The following is a 25,312-nucleotide window of genomic DNA, read 5'->3' as shown; positions in this document are numbered from 1 at the left end:
ACATTTTTTGGGAATGCAGACTAGTAGCAATCTTCTGGGAAGATTTCAAAGTATGGCTATATGATGATACTTTAACTAATTTACAATTACATGTTACGGATGTAATCTTGGGAAAGTTACATAAAGATCAAGAAGTCAAATAGCTCAATACGTTAGTATTAATAGCAAAATTCCATATTTATAAACAAAAAATTAAAAATTGTCTCCCCTGTATTAATGGATTCATAAAAGAACTAGATTTGTATCTAAAAACAGAGGAGGTAATTTACAAAAACAACATGGAGTATGATAGTTTTGTGAAAAAATGGTCTATATAAGTGAATAATTTTTCAGATCTTCTTCACGCATATCATAACATGTACTTAAAAGTAAGTCAAAAGTTTTTCTTGTTTTATACCTTTAAACACAATATATTAAAATGAGAGAAGCGTGAGTGGAAGGTTGTTTGTTTGTTTATCTCTGTATTCCAAAAAAAACAACCAATCCTTTTTTTTTCTATTCATCACTTAATACGTATTGTACATCTTACTGCTGTAATGATATGTCTGTATTATTATACCATGCAATATAATGTACCTGTATTTATACTATATGTAAAAGGATGAATAAAAAAGATTTCAAAACTGAAAAAAAAAAAAAAAAAATTTTATTGAAGATATTAACTTAATTATTTCCGTAGGAAACCATTATTGGTGTTAAGGGAAAAATCTTAGTCAATTGACCTTCCTAAAAAATATAATGCTTTGACATGGAATATTTTGAATTAAGGAATTTCATGAAGATATGGAATATCAATGAAACCAGGACTTGATTATCCGCGTATTTGTTTTTCTTTTCTTTTGTACGTACTGTTACTGTTTAAAATGAAAACAGTCTATAATTTTACTTCTGGTATTTAAACAACGCAGATTCCACACTGCACAATAACATCCTGGTTTTCGCTATCCAACAAGCATCATGTCCGACTCCTTATTTGAGGGTATCCCATCATTACCGATACACTGTCCATCTTCCTCTTTTGTCTCCAATTTCGGCGATACATCTTCAGGCAGAGAAATGATAAAGTCCTTGTTACAATCACTTAAGTCATTGTTCTTGTTCGTAGTATAACACGATTCCGCAACTAATGTCAGAATGGCTCCTACTAAAATGCATAATCCTGTATTCAAAAGAAAATAATGAGTTATTGATTGTTAATCAACAGGCTTTTTGTCTGTAAACGTTAACAATGAATGATCTATGTGATAGATAAGTAGCACACAAATTCTGTTTAAACAAGCTAAAACTACTAATACCAAATACCTGTCAAATGTAGACAAAATCCATCATTTATCAGTCGACGCAACAGAACTTACAAGTATCAATGAAAAGAAGCCCGACAATCGAATTTCAGGATATTCTGATTTTGAAAATAGAATGATTAATATTTCACATACTAAGTTAAGACGTTGTTGTAGCCTATTAGATTACGACTAGTTTCCTGCGAACTTTAAAAAGCAGTCCAAATTGCAGTTGTGGAAATCGTGGTGAGAGTGTTTATCATTTCTTCTTTGAGTGTAAACAATATGTTATTTATAAAATAACCAGAATTGATCCCTTACATTATTTAAATGTTAATGCTAATTGGAAGGTTTTACTGTAAGGTAATTAACTATATGGTGAGAATATAAACTTAAGTATTTTTAGACACGTACCTCGTTACATCAGCTCCAGTGAAGGATTTTAATTTAATGATTTTAACTTAAACATGTACAGTGTGAGAATCAAATGATATTGTGTAGGGTCATTGTGTGTTGTATCTGTTTTAATTGAAGTAGGGAGAGAATTTCATAAGCTAAAAAAACTTGTGCCCGATCCATTTGTCTCTTTTCCTGACATACCATATGATTAAATTGAAAAAAAACCAAAACAATGATCAATAAAAGCATTAGCGAAAACTGTTCTTGTAATTTAAAGAGAAGTCAATTTCTTGTGGACGACAGACAATGATAGGCTTCTTAACAATACCAGTCTTAATTAAAACTTATTATTACTTACAGGTTTTCTGGTTAACGGACAAACTCACCTGCTATTACTACCCCAATATCATAGTTGGCAGTTACGTCTGTTATCAAACCTACAACAACACAATGTTCACGTTATATATTTAATAATGTGAGTATGTCGACTATCAGTACATTTACAACATATGATATGTTATACATGTATCGTTTATAAGAGTAAAACACGATGACGTGCCTGAACATACATCAAAAGCTATTTGTACCCTTCTTCAGTATTACTGTATCATTAAACGAGTAGTGTCCCTTCTTTACATACAGTAAAACATTTCTATAATACAAGGGCAATCTATATACATTTAAATGTACATGTACAATAACAGTTTTTATGCAGTTGAACCGAGGTGTAATGCTTCACTTTAAATAAAGTGAATCATGAAATACCCTCACCTTATCTTTACCACTGTATACATTAAAATTCCACTTGTTTGCATTCAATTAAGCTTCGATATAATATCATCCTATTACATCTAGTAAAATCTCTCTATAACGCCCCTCGTGTTCAAACCTGAAAACCTCCACATAATGACCAACGTTTACATACAGTAAAATGTCTTTGTATTGTTCCTCCTTTATATACAGTAAATCCTCGATAAAATGCCCCTTGTTTACATACAATTGAACCACAAGGAAGAGTCCTTTATATACAGTAAATCCTCTATAAAATGTCCCTTGTTTACATACAATTGAACCACAAGGAGTCCCTTCTTTATATACAGTAAAACCTCGACAAAGTGCCCATCCTTTAAATCGAGTGAAACCTCAACATTGTGTCCCTATTTTACTGTTTGTAAATTGATTATCGTTACAAGTAGTATGTCTCTCTTTATATACAGTTGAAGTAGATGCAACGTCTACCTTTTCAGAATGTAAAACCTTGAATAGTATTTGCATAGTAAGGCCTACATGTACATGTATACAATTAAATGTAAGATATTTATTTACAAAAGACACGAGATTAGTGAGTATCTTTTGCAACTTTCAATACATAATTTAGGAGAGTGATATACAATGACTAAAGTGACCTATTTCTAACATAATAATATGCAGCGGCAGCGGCGGGACTATGAACTGGTTTGAATACGCGCCTGATTGCTAACACATGCCAAAAAATAATATAATATATACATGTAAAATGTATTTATAACTTATCACTATTCGAAAAGTAAACTCATAAATAATTTATTAGTTACATATTTATTTAGTCCGGAATATGACAAACACATAGTAGTCTACAGTTCTGTAGTACAAATCGCAGACTATATGAACGTATGAATGTGACAGTGTTTTCTGTTTATCGCAAAAAATGTTGATTAATCGTTGTCACTATCGTAGTTCAAGATCCTAAGTCGGGGACGTTTCTGCGAGACTGGCATGTTATCAAAGTTTATTATCAATATGCAGTTATACAGTTATTGTTGGAATAGGTGGCTTTTCCCCCCGAGATTATTTTTCTCTCTCTTTTTACGACACTGAATGAAATCGCGACTCTATTCAAGAAATCAACTGTTTTCATGCTTACCTCTGCTACAATAAAGCAATCAATATCAAAAGTCATAGAAATATTTATCTTCGAAAAAGGCGTTATATCAATATTTTGTAATGGTTGGGAAAACGTTACATTTTCCGAAACTACGACAGATCTAGATTAAAAGCAATTTCTACATAAAGTCACAGTCTGGACACGTATGACGTCGAAGCGAATACTGGTAGTATCACTAAAAGATCACATGACATGATGCACACGGAAAAAAGGTTAATCAAGTGTTTATCGTGTATGTCAAACAAATTCAATTATTAAAATGGTAATGATTTACCTATAGCAGGAGGTCCGGTCATTATAGCAAATCCTATAACGGCGAGTTCGATTCCCACCGCGGTACCGAGGTAATTTAAGGGCAGATATCGTAAAGTAATTCCATTCATAATTCCATACAGACATCCAGCGTATAGTCCAAAAGCAATTGCAAAAACGAGCTGTCCGGTAAATGTATGACTGTAAATAGGTAACAGGGTAGTAAATATTCCACATATTGTATAGGTACCAAACAATAGTGTGGGTTCGTCAATGACTTTTGAATTGCAAGCTAACCCAGTCAAAATCCTAGACACACACGAACCCAGCCCTATTACCGATAACAAGAATGCAGTCTGTATTTCAGTTGCTCCTTTATGTTTGGTGTAGTTAGCAAAATGTATATAAACGATATACGTGCCAAAGTTACCAATACCGATACCAATCAACAGGACAACAAAGTGTAATGTTTTAAACAATCTCAATAAAACCACAGAGAACGAATCTTCACTTGAATTCTCGCTTTGTCTTGCTTGATGAAAATTTGACGAATTTTGTCTATGTTGCATTTCTAAAGAAGAGGGAAAGAACATTACACCGAAAGCAACACTTTGTAACGACAATCCCGCTAAACAGATGAACAATCCCTCTAACGTGTAGATTGTCATTAGGTAAGCGAATACTGGAGTAAGAATAAAAGTTCCGACACCAACTCCTGAAACAGCGAAGCCTGAAGCTATATTGACATTTCTTTTAAAATTGTAACCAAGTGTTACATAGAGGGCAGTGTATTGTATGCCACTTCCAACACCTGAAAAAAAATAAAGAGTCAATTATTTTCCATAATTGTTCAACCGAAAAAATAACAAAGCTGAATATGTCAATGACATATATTTACATTCTGTGTTGCATTTGTCTATACATGTATGTCGTTAGTAAACCAAATTGTATTCATGAGACTGTATACTACAATTTACAGTGATTCGGTCAGTGTAGGAATACAGCTCCAAGTGTTGTAGGTTAAACAATGGCCGCCAGTTACTTTCGGCCTATAGAGCTTTGGAATGCTAGCATTTATTCATAGAAGCCACAACGAAAAACAAAGCAACATCACAAGTTATGAGAGTATCATTTTATAATTAGAAAAATATAGTCAACACGAAATTACTATAAGTGCAATTCTTGATCTATACGAAATGTGATCAAATTGTCAATGTCATCATACACACAGGGGTTCGTTCCGAATTTTCAGAAATGCAAGACACGACAACATTAAAAGTAAAAACAAATCTTGTATAAATATCGGGAGTATCGACATGGTTTCCGGTTGTGTATGTGTAGGCAAACTGGATTTTAGTATTGTGGTTATTTACTGATGTCAAAGACCTATCTTACAAAATCAAGCCCCTGTGAAGTTGAAAATCGTCTGCTAAGATGCGACTGGTTAGACTTGAATCTGTTTCGAACGAAATATCCTTGGAATCGTTTCCCCTACTGTGAAGACGACTTTCATTTTGAATTTAAGAGCTGATATTCTTCTTAAAATAACGTAAATCCAGTCGATAGAAACATAAGTGTTTCCGAGGAATCGAGTCTGTCCTGTGCAATACCCGTTCAACGCCGCATCACTTCTAAATATTAACTTTATATCATTACGCAGAAAAAACAGTTTCGATTTTAAACAATCAGAAATTATGCAATTGTGAACAATTTGATGAAACCTACAAACGAATATGAAATAAAAAAAATAAAGCCAAATTGTGCAAAAACAATCTTATGTGTTTGCTATTAATAACGTCATCAGGGACTATATTATTCCTTCTGACAATTTCGGCAATTCCGGTATTTGAACTTGATGACGTCAGTGATAGGGTAAGCGGCAAATTTAAACGCGTCATAACCTACAGTAAATAAAAAATCTTTATGAATGTAACCGGCGACATTCTATTGATCTGTCACCCAAATTGTATTCATATCGACTGTATACTACCATTTCATAACAGTTCAATGCTTAAATATAAGTTGTAATAGGGACCAACCAACCAATTGTTTTCCCATATACTATAGTGTTAACGTTTTGGAGTATTTCATTCAAATTCTTGAATTCAATATGACAATTATGGTTTATAACAAAAGTTTAGGGTCTGATATAACACCTAATCAAAAAAACAAGTTGGGTCCTTCAGCTCAAATTTTCTCCAGGGTAAACAATTTGAAAATGGGTGAATTTCGCAGTAAAAATTCTCAAAAATCTTAAATGTTTACCTGTTTATTATTATTACCTGAACTTTTGGGAAAAAAATCAATCGGACTTACGAAATTTATATCAACATTTCTTATTAATAGTTACCTATCAGGCTACATATCTATTTTCTCACTTAATAACATACTGGCCAATCAGTGGCTGCCAGACATTTTATCCTTGCCTCAACTTTCTATACACAGGGGCTGTTTCAAAAATATATTTTTTCAATTGGTTGGTTGTTCCCTATTATAAGGGTGTTGCTACCAAATATTTGCTATGAATTGGCAAACAAGGTCTAACTGCAATAACTGTCAAAATGAGCAAGAGCTGATTTTCGCTAGTCTCTAATATAACCGGGCATGTCAATGTAACTATATTGTTTTATAGATACCTCCAACGACACCAAAGGTAACTATTATCCAATCCAATGATGTCATGAACGCACTGACGAAAATCCCGATAGTCATCACTAGTCCTCCGGCGACGGCAACTAGACGACAACTGTAGCGTCGGATCAGCAGCCCATCTAACACGCCTAAACATAAAATGTTGATAATGCCATTAATTTTACATACAAGGTCTGCTCTACAATGTCATATGTCCATACAGGGAATATTTGAGTTTTCCCTGTATTTTCTAATGAATACGAGTTCTTACTCGTCATATGGTCAATCGAGGTACAAGGACAGGGCGACTCTGGTCTCAAAACAACGCAGCAAACATGGCTATTCAATGAACATCTTCTATTATTTTCAGTTATCAAATGAAAAAGTATTGTCCATGAATAACCAATTGACATTTTAGAAAAAACTGTGTAATTTTGATTTACGACTGGTCAGTGAGACGATCTAAAAGATCAATGGGGCTAAATAAAATAAGTATTTAATGAATTATACTTTGAGCTGTACTGTATTGTTTAACGGCCAATCGACAATTTGAGACATTTAGGGCCAAGCAACACTAAGCTAGAAGGACAGTCAAAGAAATAAACGCATCAAATTCGAACTAAAATGTTGAAAGGCAAACATATAATAAGTTTCACTGATATCGGCTAGCTGCAAAACACATTTCATTTTATTGTATAGTTCTATTGCTCGCAAATATACATATATCAGAGACGCAGAAATTGCATCAAGTAAACAGTTCGTGTATGTAACGTTAAAAAAGGTCTCACGAGTCTGTTTGAAATCAGATCATTCAATCATAAAATGCATGACAGTAACAGGTTGATCGCAGGCATGAAATTCAACGAAATTTGTACTAGAACCGACACAAAAACCGAACTTAGAACAGTTTGGGTAAAATTGTTTTCTATTTTATCTAATGTCAAGATAATGGCAACGGTTTAAATTTTGAAAATTGGGGCATTATTACATATGAAGGTAGACAGCGCGGTGAGGATATAGGCATCAGCACATGCTGCATCGACCGCCTTCTCTACCTTAAACTTGGTATATATGAGAGTGTAAGAGGGATATCGTGAGGTAACCTCCGGGAAGAGGAGTATTTCTATTGTTAGCTTGTGATTACATTCTGAAAGGCCCATTAACAGCAGGTAGTTATGGCAAAAAAAATGGTGAATAAAATTGGATCGGGGGATTACACAACTCGACGACATTATGCTAGTTTTAAATCTGGTTGCGGAATTGTTTTTGGTGCAATTACAGGTAGTTTTTTGTTTCAGGGAATTCAAGCATTTACTTGCGTCCGGTGTCAAAAGATGGACATGTTTGAATAATTTGTTAAAAAGTAAAGTATAGTTGGGATTAAAGAATTGCCCGAAAAAAATAATAGATATCTTGATTCCGATTATAGTTAAGGAGCAGATGAGATATTTTTTTATCTTCACAGATAAATTCTGTGTATTATCATTACATGACAATTATAATTACAAAATCATCGGCAATAGGCAGTTTTATATTATTGTATCTAAAATTCCGCTGTGTCTTTCACCATTGTTCATTGAGGATTAGAAAACATTCTGTGGTCAGCTGATTAACCACTAAGTTAAAGAATTCCTTTTAACAGCATTCACCAATGCCAACAAACTTCGTCAAATAAAACATTACCCATTAACACATATTCAAAGAATTTTCCTTTTGATTAATGTAATATTTCAATTACAACTTTCACCATTAGTCGGAACATATCAATATACAGGCAAGCCTTGACTTCCTTATAACAATTCATTAAAATTTTTGGTAAAGTATCAGGGTTTCAGATTTATAATCATATATATTTTAACAATATTTACGTTTGCTTAGAAAAAAACTACTTACACATTAAGAAATCAGCAATATTGGTACCAACGGAAATGTACATTATAATTTTGTTACAATGTAAATTCTATTTATGTCAAATCAATTGCGTAACAACCTTAATTACGTTAAGCACTCCTGTTGGCATGAAAGAAGTGTGTTAGTTGTCATACTGTGGGAGGAAACCGGAGTACCCAGAGAAAACCCACGTGATCGGGAAGGTGACCAATACCATTTCACGTCCGATCGCCTATTTTCAACAGCTATAAAGCAATAAACCATGATCTTGGATCAAATCCGGGCTGATTATTATTTGCCACTATAATCCTACGCGTTGACCACTCGGGTGTGGGGGAATCCACTAAAAGCGAAGAAAATGGATTTATATCTCTAAGCTAAGAGACTGGCCAACTTGTGTTTTACGTAACTTATGCATATTTCAATACATGGTGTTATGAGGTATAGATACATTTGTACATTGGTATTCATTAACTATAGATAATTTAAATCATATAACAATTAACAAAATAGTAACAGGAATGATTTTGAGGCAGACGCCGTTTGAACATAGTATCGTTAAAAACGGTATTTTTCCAAAATTATTGTTTTTACTTTTGAAAGAAATGTGTTTGAAGGGGAAGAATTCAACTTACATTCTATGAATAAAAAAATATGTTTCAACAACATCTTGCATAGAGATTATAATTCTGGCAAGGCCATTTAGAAGTTTTGCAGTCCTGGCTCTTTTAAAACCGAAATTTCTGTAAACAATCCTGGCGACTGTAAACTCCCATACGGTTTGAATTAGAAATCAAATCGCATATAGTTCGTGTGGTCGGTCATCTAATTTCATCAACTTTTATTCGGATCAATTTTTGTTTAGTCGTTACGGTCATTCAGATAAACAATTTGTTGTCTTCATACTGACTCATACAATTGACCATCGGTATTGGAAATATAATAACAAATGGTTTAAAATTAGTAAAATTAAGTTTAAATCAGTTGGTGGAAGTTATGCTACTTTTGCGTTGCGATATTTTCTAGATGTCTGTTGTTAAAGACTCTGTAAGACAAGTAAGGTCAGAATAGATAACTGTTCCCGGTACATCTTTATTTTTAATGTGTTCAAGCGAGCGGTAGATAGCGTGAGCTTTTGTAGAGAATATTGATGCATCATTTAAAAGTTGACATTCCACAGCTGTATAGGTAGCAGTGTACAGTAAAAATGCCCAATTTTGAAAAATATGACACATGTCTTAGATTTTTAGAGCTGTGAATTCCATGGTAACAGCTTAAAAAATGCTCAAAAATTGCAAAATATTATGATATTTGATTTGACCCAAAATGACACAATTCTCTACACAATTTTTTTTCTGAAACCTATTTAAAATTAAATATCTCTATCCCAAAGACAGAATTAACCTTGTTTTGACATATGTTGTAAATTAAGTTTTTCCGCTATCTCACCTTTACTGTGGGCATCCATTTTTCGCTGTAGGCAAAACTAAATTTCCTGTGTAAACACACTTGCGGAAAATCCGGAAATTTAAAATCCGGAACCAATTTATTAATTTTTGCTTTAACCAATGTGAAGCCTGTATGTACTTCTTCATACTGAATATACCAATTATAGTGTACATTTATTTTTTCATTTTTTATGCATATCATAATACAGGAGTTATTTGCTTAACAAAAAAAAATGCCCATGACCAGGCTGTCCTACTGTATTGTGCTACCTTATACATCACCTTATTTAATTCTAATTCTACTAAAACCCCCATGAATGTCTAGAATATGTTCCGACGAACAAAATGACATATCGGATTACTGTGTATCTTTAATAGTCACCGAGTATTGCTGATTTTCCTGAGAGGTGTATTGTGACAACTTTTTCTCCCAATCCAGTAATAAGGGGAGGTAATTTTGAAAATGAAAACTCCCATAGTTCTGTATATCTCTTGAATAAAGTTGTGTTTTAAGTTGAATATGGTACTTTGAGTCTCTGTGCATGTAATCAAGCAAAAAATACTATACAACTATCAAATTTAGCCTTGTTATATGACGTCATCAGTAACTATGACATAATCAGATGGTATCTATGACGTCATAAATACTCAATGGTGTCATAATAAATAACCAAAATCATATCCAAACCTCAGTTTAGCAACACATGCACTATTCTAACTGATAAACAATGACATGACATCCAAGATTTCAAAATGTCATGCCTATGACATCACAGTCATCTGTTTCCACCCTGGTTATTCAGATATGTACCAATGATCATATGAAACTGTCCGCTGATCTCATTTTATGCGGAAAATGCTATTTTTTCTGCTTAACCTAAGTAAATGACAATAATTGACAATATTGTAATTACATGCTTATCATTGTATAAATAACCTGAAAATAATGGTTTCACCAAACATTTAAAAAAAAACAACACTTACTGTAATAGGTTCCATGGATACGGGGTAATAAATCAGGTAAAATAAACCAGAATTCAGTCTATATGGACTGTGAGATACCCAATAAGTTATTTTGGGCTTGTTATAAAACATAAAATAATTTTTCAATTAACACCGATTCATTAACATTATGCTTAATCAACCTAACCTTAAAATGTGCACATAAGCGAGTTACCTCCCTTGATTCAACTAACATGACAAGCTAGATGTTTAACCAGTTTTAAATTGTTTTTGTGTATTTTTGAGCAACAATAAATGAAAATGAAGCTTAATCAAGCATGATTAAGCACATTTTCAAAAAAATGACATTTTTCAACCCTTATAAGGTAGCAGTGTATAATAAAAATGCCCAATTTTGAAAAATATGACACATGTCTTAGATATGTAAACATTGCCAGTTAACCCTACATACAAACTCTAATAAAGTATATATATTTGTAATCTGTGCAACATTTGCAATTTTAATACAGCTCTGAAGGATAAGTTAGCTGATATTTTCTGTGATTTTTAGAGCTGTGAATACCATGGTAACTGCTTAAAAAATGCTCAAAAATTGCAAAATATTATGATATTTGACCCAAAATGCCACAATTCTCTACACAATTGTTTTTCTGAAACCTATTTAAAATTAAATATCTCTATCCCAAAGACAGAATTAATCTTGTTTTGACATATGTTGTAAATTAAGTCCGGAAAATCCGGAAATTTAAAATCCGAAACCAATTTATTAATTTTTGTTTTAACAAATGTGAAGCCTGTATGTACTTCTTCATACTGAATATACCAATTATAGTGTACATTTTTTTTTTTTTTTTCATTTTTTATGCATATCATAATACAGGAGTTATTTTCTTATCAAAATAATTGCCCATGGCCAGGCTGTTGGCCAGGCTGTCCTACTGTAGTGTGCTACCATATGTTGCTACCGCAGCTGTGGTAACCTTATTTGCAATTTAAGGTCACTGTATTTAGACTGTAAAGGGAAGTTTAATATATGAAGGTGGTAATAACATGGCCGCCTTGGCAGTGCTTCACATTACTCAGTATTCCCGAATATCCGGGAACCCAGCATAATACAATATGACAGACAATGCTTTGTAGTAATACATTTGTATAATTATTTGACGATTTGAATAATTGTCGAAATTTCTGTTTCTAAGATTATATACGACAGAGAGGAAGAAAGTCAGGATAGATGACTGTTTTTGGTATAGTTTAGTTCCGGGAATCTGCATTATAAACATGATATACTTCTCTTTTCATTTGTCCTACGTAATACCCCAAAGACATACATGTATTTACTGCAATAAGAGCAAATACGTTTGTCTGTTCCGACCTAAAGTTGGTTATGCAATTATTGTTGAAATGAAAACAAGATTACTTACCTCCACAAGACAAAAATGTTGAAAACAGTGATCCTACCAAAGACGTCTTGGCAATGCTATCGTCAAATCTTTCTAACAGAGCAATCTGAACCATACCATACCCGTAACAAAGAAAACCGTTGATGATGAAAATGGAAAATGACGCCATCATGACAACCCATGCCCAGCCCGTGTCTGGTTTAGTGAGGACCATATTGTCTTCTAGTCTGCTGGGTTTCCTCAAGCGTTGTACCTGCCGATTCCTCTTCTGCAATTAAAACATACACACATTCCTTTCTAAATATAAAAGTCCAGCACATCTACAGCATATAGGTTTATATGTGTTACACAAAATGTAACCAGGTGAACAGAAGAGAATTTAAAAAGTTATAAAAATAATTTGCGGGTGACTGCATTTACTACTGAAAAATCTACATATGGTGTCTGTTCCATTTAAGACGCTTTAAAATGGTTTTTTTTAAAAGCTAATTTGAAAAGCCAGCAATGCGTATTAGGTTTACAAATGTGTTACGAGTGTCGTATCGTCATATTAACTGTATTCACAGGATAGAGCCTTAATTCAGTTATATGCTAATTCAGCTGTATATAAAGTAACAGACTACTTTGAAAGTTTAAGGCAACTTGGGTCGGGAAAAAATTGTCAACCAGCTACAATGTTATGTCCAACCTCCGTGACTAATAGTCAACCATACAGTTGTAAACTACCTAGTGGCCAAAGTTATATACATATATATATATATTATTAAATTATGTAACCTACTATTATGACGTCATCAAACTATGACGTCATAGGATGTACCGAATAAAATTCATAATCCCCTGAAGAGCGGCAGAATGTAGCCGCGAAAGTACTAGGGAGACAGCAGATCTGTGTTTGGCTTTTTATTTTATTATATATATATATATATTCATCACAGTACATCTACGACAGGAAATTCAAGTCTACCTTCGTTTCACCAGCACATAGTGCATATGATACATTGTGCTAATTATTTGATATATAACACAGTAACTCAACTTACGAAGGAAGACAACTTTATGACTCGTGCCCTGGCCAGGCCTCGAGCTCACGATCTACGGCACCCAGTCGCCTGGACAAAAATACCCCCAGCTTATACCGCTACACCACACCGGCGTTATAAAAAAACATTTCAATGGCTCAAAGATGGTCGGCCCGATACCCTGACATGATCATAGTCGAAGTCGTCTTTTAGATGATATGAATTCCTGGATCCTACATGAATGCGAAATGGACACATATTATAAATATTCATAACAATGCAAGTACGATAAGAAATTCAAATCTGTACCTTCGGATCACCGACATAGTGCATATAAGTCACTGTGCAAATATTTGATATATAACATCGTAACACAAATGTCAAGAAAGACAACTTTATGCCTCGTGCCCTGACAGGGGCTCGGTATATATTACAAAATGCGTTTAATTTTCCTTAACTATACGTATAAGGTATATAATGAAGTATTGCACGGCTAAAATGACTATTGTACGGTCACGCGTGCGAACTATTGAACACCTGTGACGCTTCGGAATTTGGTCACATGCTAACTATTGAACACCTATGACGTTTCGGAATTAGTCATTCAGATGTCAACACTGCCGGACGACAGCCATGGCGACTCTCAGGTCTACAAGAAAGTCGATATTTCAGTGATTCTAAGTGTGTTTTAGTGATTATGTAATAAAACAAGTAGATACTTGGTGTTTGTGCAATAGTCAAGAATATTTGACCCTCGGCACTAGTAATATTTTGCCGAAGTCGAGTGCAATAGAACAGCAAAATATTACAAGTACCGAGAGTCAAATATTCTGGACTATTGCACATATACCCATGACGTATTTGTATTCTTTTGCACGGCTAAAAAGAGTCCTACCTTTTCCAGCGTCTTTATAGTCACTCAGATGTCAACGCTGCCAGTCGACAGTCATGGCAAATTCTAGGCTTCACGAAAGTCAAGATGACAGTGAGTCTAAGTTTGCTTTAATGATTATGTAATAACACGAGTATGCCATGGGTGTCTGCAATAGTCCAGAATATTTGACCCTCGGTACTGGTAACCGCAGACCTCGTGCAATAGAGCATCGGTCGATTACTAGACTACTAGTACCTCGTGTCAAATATTCTTGACTATTGCACTGACACCAATGATATATTTGTATAATAGAACACAACATGTGTTGAAGTTTAGTAGATGCATAAATCAGAGGTAGCTATTAATGGTAACATAGAGTATAACTTGCTGATTTACTAGCTGTGATAAGTAGATTTACTTTGATGAAGTATCCATAACATCGCCTCTTTAACATTTGGTTTGGGTTATTTTGTTTAACGTCCTATTAACAGCCAGGGTCATTTAAGCACGTGCCTGGTTTTAGAGGTGGAGGAAATCCGGAGTACCCGGAGAAAAACCAACGGCTTACGGTTAGTACCAGGCAACTAATCCACGTGGGTTCCGAACTCGCGACCCAGAGGTGGAGGGCTAGTGATAAAGTGTCGGGACACCATAACCACTCTGCCACCGCAGCCCCTTCTCTTCAACACCAGGAAAGAATACCGATCCAATAATGAACCATAATTTTTTGTTTGTTTTATTTTAGGATTGAAAATCAAATTTTAATCCTTTAGTACTGTTCTATGAATACATCAATATCTATTCAGGGATATCAATATTTGTATATCTGATGATGGATGCCGTCAGAGTTACGGGGCCCCGGGTTCGGCCTCCCGAACAGTACTTTGTCCTCGCGTTGAAATCAACTAGATTTTGGACAAAGGTACCTTATTATTACTATTTTGGAAAGTCTAAAGTCTAATATTGTGCATGCAAGATTAAGGAATAATTGTATCACTTTAAATAATGACCCTTTTAACGATCTCATCTGATTTATTAACGACACTGTCAATGTGGACATCCTATTGAGGATACATATAAATTTTTTTCTTCGTCTTGCTAGTTATGTAGAGCAGAACATTGAATTGTACCGGAATCTAAACAATTTCAAAGACCTGGAACTACTACTATATGGAAACAGTGATTTATCAATAGAGGATAATGTTACGATATGCTAAAACACTCAGAAGTACATTGTTGATTCAAACAGATTTTAATTATCTTTCTCTCCTCTTTATCGTTGTGTTGTAGATTAATATATGTTCATATGTAAATTTACGTGTGTTTATAAAAATCTTTTCCTATGCCGATGGCAAGGGTAAAACGGATATTTCAGAAGGCAAGAAAGCGACCGGAGAAAGCACAGGTTGTGACGAACATTAGTTGTAGCAGATTGATTTTCAAAATAAATAGTGCAAACATGTAATCGGCATCGGAAAAGTTTTCGGAAAAGTTTATTGGATTGTTTATTCAATTTATAATCTATTATCATGATTATTTAACTTAATCCAAAAACACCCCCCCCCCCCCCCCCCCCCCCCCCTCTTTCTCTCTGAAAAATATAATGTAAATACCAAATATGTCATCTTATAATATAATTGTACAAATTCTCTTTGGGAAAACGATTCATATAAGTTGGACTACTTGTACCCTATCATATTGTAAATATGGAAATAAAATATGTTGAAATCAAATAAAAAAAGGGCTAACATGCAGTATTCTTCTTCATTTATATCCCATTACTTGTAAACTTTATTCATATTGCATTATTTAGAATTGGTATACATGTATCAATATACATCATGTTATTATTTATGCTGTCAACTTGTGGCTGTAGATCAATGCAATTCAACAAATATGTTTAATAGTTTATAAATGGTTCATTGCATTTGATGCACTGAGACTGGGCACGCTTTAATTAGTAGGAATGTACAGGGTGTTCCAAAACCTTGTCCCGACTTCCCGACATTATAAAAACAATGTAACATTAAGTATGGATATATGACATGTATTAGATTAAAGAGTATAATAATATAATTTTATTAGTGTGTTATATAAACTAAAGCTTTCAAGTAGCATTGCCAAATGAATGCAAAATTCAAAAATGTCATTTGAGGTCAATTTTACCACTAATGCAACATGTAACGTCATTTTATGCTACACTTCGGTCCCTCAGAAATGGTTTTTCTTTTGTCATCAAATGTTGCTCAAATTTGGAAACAGTAGCGTACATATGTATTTCCAGAGTTTGATGATGTTGTTGATGTCAGCAATGACATCATCAAAGGAAATGATAATATCATCAGTTTTTGAGCTGAGATAAAAACAAATTATGAATATATTTTCTCTCGAATGCAATTGACAGATTGTAATAATCTTGTCTGGGGAAAAAGGAAAAGGCTTCCAAAGTGGGGACATCTTTTTTGGAATACCCTGTACTATAATTGTATTGGTCATCCCAAGGCAAATGACAACCTTGTCCGAACAATTGTCTTTGTATCGAGGCGACTTTTCACCGGTATTAACTTCAGTCGACTGTAATTTGTTGTGTCCATATAAAATCATTTCATTTTCCCAAATCGATGATAGCATATATTTACAAACGTCTTAAAATCGGTAAAATGCAATTTAAAATGAGTTCGCGGAAGTGATAATGCTGATTTTGCGGTGCAATCTTTTTATTCATTACAAGGACATTACCTTATGTACAGGAACCCAGCAAAATATAACATTGCAACCCGAGGTAAGAGCTTGAAGTAAAAACTTAATACTTTTCTAACAGAAATATTGCCAGGATCTCATTTGTTAAAACTCTATTAGTCGGATAGGGGCCAAAACAGACAATTTGTTCTTGGTGCAGTTGGTATTTCGGGGCTGACTTTAGCGCTCTTGTCATTTGGAAAGTAATGCTGGATTAATGTAACACTAACATTTAATCTGTCTTTCCCGTTAGTTTAACCGTAATTCGGTTATTTTGTACCCATATTGTCTTTACTGGACCTTGCACTAGTTATCCTACTTACCTACGTAGTCACGTAACCGGCACGAGGGACAACATTGGTCGGGAAAATTGTCCAGTGCATCTCATTACGGAATTGTTTTTTTTTTTTTTTAAATAAACATGATGTACTTCTTTGGTATACTTAAAAATGAAAGAAAAATGTTCAATCTTTATTATAATAATTATTTATATGAAACTATTCTGCAGTGTACAAAGTGGACTTAATTTCGAAATCGATATCTAATGGGCATGTTTCCCCTCATTTCGTGACAAATTTTTTGAGACCGATTGAACAATAGTTTTTATTATTTTCATTATGTCCCCCAAATAAAGTGTGTGTGTGTGTGTGTGTGTGTGTGTGTGTGTGGGGGGGGGGGGGGGGGGCATATTGTTTTCAATCCGTTTCTTTTATTATCGTTTTTCTTGTTTCTTCCGTCACTTTTCTCGGAACCTACAGGGAGATTCTCCATGAAACTTCATCCTCATGAAGGGCGGGGTGTATGCACACATAGATTTTTTTCGCGATCGGATATCCAAGATGGCCAATAGGGTAAACATTGGTACATACGAGGTTTTAGGGATGCCGAATAATTCAATTTCAATTTCAACACATTTTATTGTCATTTAATTCGACAAATGGATCTGACATCAGGCATAGCCTATTTAAGTCATCTCCATATAAACATATATACAGGTAACAATTTTTTAATCTCGAATATAACAGAAGTAGTATACATAATTTTATATATATTAACAGGAACATATATATGAATATATATATTAATTTACGTAGTTGATACATACAATTGCCAAATCATAAATTAACAGTAGATTAGAGTATAATTTAAATAATGAAGTATATATCACTCCAGGTAGATTTTTTTTGGTGTGTATAAATTGAGTCAAATTATATGAATTTAGGTATTGTCTGTACACCATATTTGTTGATAGAATTTTCATACATTACTTCCTTGGGCTGCAGGTCCTATAAAGTCCCCGTGTTAAAACACATTGACCAGTCACCCTAAAAGATGTATGGGAATTCATCAACAACTATGTTATACACATTTTTGCTAATACATATTACAAAAAAAAACAAAAAAACAAAAAAACTGGAGTAGTCAAAAGTGTTATCAATCTACCCTTAATTATTTTGGGAAATTTGTTACTTTATATAACTTAATAATACTATGACAACTTCCATCCAGTCCAATCTTGCCCATTTGCATAATGTTATATTGCTTGCAGGGTACTGTATGTGCTACATATATATATAATTGAGATTTACCCAGAATCAATATAGAATTGTCATATATAACATATGCATAACTAAATTACTATGAATTTTACTAATTGATAAAAATATATGTGTTTGTGTGTGGGAGTGTGTGGCATGGGTGGGATATATATTGCATGTTAGATTATATGTTAAATCTTCCAGTTTCTTGTATATATTGTGTTACAAATTTTAGAATATTTATGTTGACATTAGTGTTACATAAACTACATCCTTTTAGAAGAGTACTAGCATTATAATGGTTGTGATCATCTAAATGGTTTATTTGTGCTAAGTTCTGAATTAGAAGTTGTCTAGCATCAATAAATATGGGACATTCAAACATAAAGTGGTGTATATTTTCATCTTCATAGTTACATGCACATGCTGCAGACTCAGCTAGATGATCTTTGTGAAGATCAGAGTTTAGGTTTGAGGCTTTATTTCTTAGTTGACAGAGTAGTATGTTATATTTTCTTAGTCCGTAATACTTGAAAGTATCAGTTATCTCTAATATGTTATTATTATTATTATTATTACCTGTAGATTTAATAAGTGTTTTGAATTTGTTCAATGAACTAGCATTTAATACTTCTCTATCTAGCTGGTTAAATTCATTCAGTGTTGATGGGAAAAAGCTATTTGAGTAATTTTCCGTCCTACAAAATGGAGGATTGAATAGTCGATTATTCCTGAGTGGATATCTAACATGTGTACATGTGTTATCATTAATGTGTTGTTCAACAATGTCTGCAAGGTATTTTGGTGTTTCTTTGTTCAGTATTTTGTACATTAATATAAGTTTATGGTTCTTTCTTCTACATTCAAGAGTTTCAATGCCAGTTTCAGTATATAATTTATCATGAGATGTCCCCCTTCTTAATCCTGTTATTATTCTCAGCGCTTCTACTTGGATTGATTCTAAGTAGTTTTTATTTTGGTTTGTACAGTTATCCCAGATTACATCACCGTATTCTAAAATTGGTCTTATATACGAGATATAGATAGTCAAAAGGCTTTTTCTATCAACTTTATGTTTTAGTAATCTTAATATGTTCATTCTTTTGTATGCTTTATTGTGGATATTTGTTATATGATGGTTCCATTTACCGTCGCTACTAAAAGTTAGTCCTAAGTGTTTGTGATCCAAGACACAGTTGATTGTATCATTAGCAAATAGGATATCAGGGTTGATTATCTCCCTTTTTCTGGAAAAAAGTACTGATTCTGTTTTTAACGGATTGAAGTTTATATCCCAATTTTTTGCCCATGTATCTATATTATCTAAATCATTAGTTAGTTTTCCAGCTATTTCAATATGGTTATCGTTAATTATTTCATACAGTGAAGTATCATCAGCGAAGAGTTTAATTTTACTTTGAACACAGTCGGTTATGTCGTTGATGTATATTAAGAATAAAAAGGGACCAAGTACAGAGCCTTGAGGGACACCTGCGTTTATATTTTTGAATGTTGAGTAAAATCCTTCTGTTGAGACTCTTTGCTTCCTGTCGGAGAGATAATTCTTAAACCACTGTAGTACTTTCCCCTTAATACCATAAGTTTCTAGTTTATAAAGTAGGCCTTCATGCCATACTCTATCAAAGGCTTTGCTGATATCACAGAAGATAAATCTAATTTCATTATTTTTATCCAAGTTACTTACAATAGTATCATATATTTCTAATAATTGGTTAATAGTGGAGTCTTTTGGTAAAAAACCTGACTGGTGCTTTGTAATTATATCACAGTCTTTCATATAGTTAAACAAATATTTAAAAATAACTTTTTCAATTATTTTACTAAAACATGGTGTGATAGATATAGGTCTATAGTTGGAAACATCACTATTTGATCCCTTCCCTTTGTAAATTGCATTTATGTTAGCTGCTTTCCAAGAATATGGTATAATACCTGATTCAAGAGTTTTATTGCAGAGTAATGTTAGAGGATGTATTAGAGATGGGGTTAATTGTTTGATTATTTTTGGTATAATGTTATCAGGACCAGGAGGTTTTTTATCATTAAGTGTTAATAGTTGATCTTTAATATCTTGTTCAGTGATAGTGATATTTTCTATTCTAAATGGAAAGTTATTATCAGGTGGATCAGGGGGTTCAAGGTTAGGAGTGGATGTAGATATTGAGCAAAAATAATTGTTTAAGCATTCAGCTTTATCAAATGGATGATGGATAACAGTGTTATTATCACATAGCGGAGGTAAACTATTAGATATATTATTACAGTTCATTACTGACTTAGCTATTTTCCACCACTTGTTAGCAGGAATAGATTTATCATGTAAAGATTTTTGCAAGTTATCATAGTAATTTCTTTTGGCATCCCTTATTAGATCTACAGTTTCATTCCTTGTATGTCTAAAATTAGCCCAATCTATTTCAGAGTTAGTATTTTTAGCTTTATGGTGTAATCTGATGCCGAATAAAAGAGTAACATTTGCGGCAAGCTTGGTTGCCACGGTAACGAAATAGAGGCCTAAGATTGGTCGAAATAAGGAATTGTCAGATTAAAGAGAAAATTGGTATAGATAGGTTATGAGGGATACCAAACACAATGGTATGACTGTAGGGGGTTACTGTTGGAGGACATATGTAATGGTCCCCATTGCAATCAGTACTTGTTACATTTGTTTTATAAGAATTTATGTTGAGTAACGAGATGCACTGAGGCGATTTATAAAGCAAGTATTAATGTTCATGTTTCGATATTAGAGAGTCATAGAAACGAACAAACGCTAGTACATTTGGGGTATAAATTGTAATTATTTAAATAACTTATTTGCAGATACTTCCAAGACCATATCGTGTTTCATGTAAAATGTTTTGGTTATTCTTACAAGTTGGTAGATTCAAACTAAGAAAAATACAAAGCAGCCTTTGTGTCATGTAGTGCAGATACAACGCGGGAACTGTAAGCAATGCGACGTCTTCCGAATATGAACAGGAGCAATAAATGTACAACGATGTATATGTTATATGAATACACTAATGAACAGCAGAATGATGTGCAACATTACCCACATGCGGGAGTAATGGGCACTATATTTTTTATTGTTTTAAATGTGCTAGTCTGTGTTTCATGTAGTTGTAAGAAAGTTGTCAGAACTCAAAGAGCGCCTGATGTAAGTGTCCTGTCGTTAGTTAACACGTGTTTGTGATCAATCGTGCTTTTTTCATATTTTCTTTATTATTATATAAATCGGTTCGTTATTCGTTTATTACAAGACACTTACAGTATAAAGATTTACTAATCATGTTACCACGTCAGGTTTCCCAAGTTTGCCGAGCATTCTACTTACAACCTAACATACACATTCATGTAGGTCCTATTGGATTAATATAATGCTATTTGTTTGCACTCATTTCGGCATTTGCAAAACACGGTTGCGGGCACTTTTAATACTCGTTATTAAGGGAAAGTCTTACAGTGTAGTCTGTGATATATCTTAAACCGTAGTTCAACAGTGATTTGAGCAGTCACTTTAATTCCAATACTCATGATACATATACGCATGTTTCTTTTTTCATATACACATTGTTTCGTTAGCTTCTTAATTATAATTTGTTATTCTTATTTTATTAACTACAGGTAAAATGACATTATGCAATACCTCCTTAAATGTTTTCCAGAAATGGATGACCTAATATCCTCACAATTACCCTATAAAAGTGGCAGAGTACTTTACTGAAGCAAAAATTGTCAACACTCATTTCAGTATCAAAATACAGTGTACATCTAATTCCCAGCTAAGCCGTGTCTGGTAATACGTAATTTTCGAGTTCTTTTCTACGTATTTCACGGAAGTAGTAACCCCGGAGTCTCATGTTTCCCCCTAAGAAGGAGGTCAAATTTACTCTCTTTGATAAAGGGAATTCCCGTTTTTTTTAGCAACATTTACTTTATTTCGTTTGAATTCAAATCAAACTTATTTTTCATTTTGTTTCGTTTCGTTTTGCTTTCGTTAGGCATTTAACAAGTACCCGATACACACACGGCTGGGTGAATAAATACTATCTCTTTCTCATGTCTCCTGAAGCGGAACACGAAGCATAATATATATTGTATGAATATATATACTGTAACCTCAATTAACAGGTACAATTTGGTTTGGTTTATTTTGTTTAACGTCCTTTTAACAGCTAAGGTCATTTAAGGACGGCCTCCCGTGCGTGCGACATGCGTGCGTGTGGCGAGTGCGTATGTGTGTTTTTGGAGGCTGCGGTATGTTCATGTTAAGTCTCCTTGTGATAGGACGGCAATTATGCCGATTAACAGATACAAAGATTTGCTTCACTGAACATGCATGTCATGTACAGATTGATTGTTGTTTATATGTCGTCTCAAAGATTGTTATACAAAATTACTACTACGTATTATGACATAGTAGCCTCAGAGGTCTACAATTGACACATTTTACAATCTAATATATACAATTTAATTCATTCCAATATGTTTATTACAAATGATTACAACAGTACAGACAAAATGTACAGAATATGATCCGGAATACACATAATAAACATCTAGACTTATCTATTTCTTGGTCCCCTTGTCGTTTTTCACAAAAGCAAAACACAACGTCATTTACGAGTACAGTTTATCAAGGAACTTATATTTTACTATACATGTGTTCATAGTATAAAATAGGAAAACACACATTCCTGTCGAGTTGACTGACATAATTCGGGTCTCCGGCGTAATATTCAACCATTCTAACTCTGTCTAAAAAGAATGTCAGTTGTATTCAATTATATCACTATGACTGCCAAAACGCAGTTTTCGGCACGTGTCGATCGCTGGAGGCTGACAATTCAAGCTCGCGCCGCTAGCTATGTACCTGTACAAGTCATACGCTGTGTTATAACTGTCTCACCTACCCGAGTAAAACAATTCACAAAAACAAATGCCTGCTCGATATTTCAAAAACCAAAACGAAATAAGAGTTCCCTTCTTACCTTTTTCTCTTTTGACTTTATAACTCACATGATGAATAAAAATGAAAATACTTACAATTCATTTACAAATATTTTCGGTTTTGTGTTTTTGAGACGACTCCTTAATTAGTCGAAGTCAGTGCAGGCATTTATTAATGTAGATATTTTTCTGTTGGCTGTTTTTCAATTTGAAGGATAGCAACATTTTGGTAATCGTAGATGAGGAACACAGTAAAGGATGCTAACTGATACTGTTTTCAATCCGCTTTTATTATTATATTATATGATATTTTTAGCCGTTTTTTAATGTGAAGGATAGCAACATTTTGGTAATCGCAGATGAAGAACAAAGTAAAGGATGATTATTGATAAGTGATTGATCGCATGTTTATCGTGTACATACCTCCAGCCTGCTATCATATGAAATGATAAGCACTTACCTGTCCTCCAAAAGGTCGTATTACTAAATTGTAAAGAAATACACAGACTAATGGCGACCTCCATTAGTCATATCACAGTTGATGTTTTGGGTTTTAAGGCTGAGTGCACACCCTAGGCCTAATATCTGATCAATAATACTAATAATAAGCACATGAGAATTAATCTCCCTTCAGACCCATGACATGATTATCAACTCTTAATACCAATATACCTTATTAAACTGAATTAACTTTGCCACAAATAATTTATGACCAATATTATCAAAGTCCTACCAAACGCACAAGTACATGCATACTATACAAAGAGAATAGGACAATTTGTAGCAGACGACACACATGTATACGTAGTGGTACACAGCTACATCAACCGGAAGTCATGAACGGTGTATTAATATGTTAATGTTGTCTCTTTTTTGTGTGTGTATTTATTCGAATTTGTTTCATTGTAAGTACAACAAACAAACAATTGTTAATTTACTTAAACTTCAATGATTAGTGTGAAAATTAAGACAATTAAGCAAGTATCAAAATTTCGAATATCATTTCACATGGACTATTCCTCAGATCGGAAGTTATTGACAAAGAGTAGTGACCCCTCCAACGGAAACACTGAAACCACGTGACCATGTCTGCACGACAGCTATGGTATATCCGACCAAAAACTCCCCTCTCTTGTTTTCCACTCTCTCCTTTTACTCAACTAAAAATATATAGACGAGCATGCTTTCTCTCTCGTTATCTCTCGGACGAATGAATACTAAATAAAAGGTAAATCCACTGTTATACCGTTATCACGTATCGTTACGGAGTATCACAGTACAGGGCGACGTTTGTGTTAAATGATATTGTGGCAGGTACCAAGATAAGTGTCTGCCGTGTTTTGGTAAACGGGTGACTCGGTCAAAGAGTGTCTCGGTAACGGTAGTCGCCGTCATGATCACGGTGTACATGTTTCGCGGTCAAGTTGACGTGATCACATGTGTGTTGCGGTACAGGGTGTTCATGTGTAGGTACATTGTTATACATTAGCATTCTAGGTATAGGTTGTATTCAGGCTATCACAGTGTTAAATCGATACGTATATGAGTCAGGTAGACTAGCCATTGTTTTGTATATATGGTCGGCAATCTTTATGTTTTGTTACAACAGGTTAGATATATACTGGGCACGCACCGTTACAATGCTCCAACAACAATTTTCATAAAATTCCACGCAGGCATTCGGAACTGAAAGTAATTAAATAAATATTGACGGACAATGGACGCTGTGCCATGGCATAACCTCACCGGCCCTTAGGGCTAGGTTTGCTAAAAATTAGCCCGAGTTTCGTCTGGCCCTGGCACCATGTCTGGTGTAGGGCAAGAGCGCACGTGGCATTTTGGTGCAAATACAATAAAATCGGGCTTGACATAACACTTACCTTACATGGATCAATGAGATATCTATTCCGTCAGTATATACCCTCACTTTACGCTAGTCAAAATATCATACTTGACTCGACGCCATATTGCTAAC

General features: G+C 33.9%; 1 protein-coding gene across 3 annotated transcripts; it reads right to left on the bottom strand.

The window, feature by feature from the left end:
• Positions 1-592: 592 nt before the first annotated feature.
• LOC117339578 (monocarboxylate transporter 13-like) lies at positions 593-25,312 on the bottom strand. 3 transcript variants are annotated; one of them, XM_033901261.1, is made up of 6 exons: positions 25,218-25,312; positions 12,212-12,458; positions 6,492-6,635; positions 3,878-4,666; positions 2,066-2,116; positions 593-1,159 (listed from the first exon to the last, which is right to left on the bottom strand). In XM_033901261.1, the coding sequence occupies exons 2-6, from the start codon at positions 12,402-12,404 to the stop codon at positions 942-944; spliced, it is 1,395 nt and encodes a 464-aa protein (XP_033757152.1). In that variant the 5' UTR covers positions 12,405-12,458; positions 25,218-25,312; the 3' UTR covers positions 593-941. The 3 variants fall into 3 exon arrangements, with proteins under 3 accessions (XP_033757152.1, XP_033757153.1, XP_033757155.1); XM_033901262.1 differs by lacking the exon at positions 25,218-25,312 and having other exon boundaries at positions 12,212-12,550; XM_033901264.1 differs by lacking the exon at positions 25,218-25,312 and having other exon boundaries at positions 597-1,159; positions 12,313-12,544.

Source organism: Pecten maximus, chromosome 12 (assembly GCF_902652985.1).
Source record: "Pecten maximus chromosome 12, xPecMax1.1, whole genome shotgun sequence".
NCBI classification, from domain to species: domain Eukaryota; kingdom Metazoa; phylum Mollusca; class Bivalvia; order Pectinida; family Pectinidae; genus Pecten; species Pecten maximus.
This window is presented reverse-complemented; position numbering and strand designations above follow the sequence as displayed.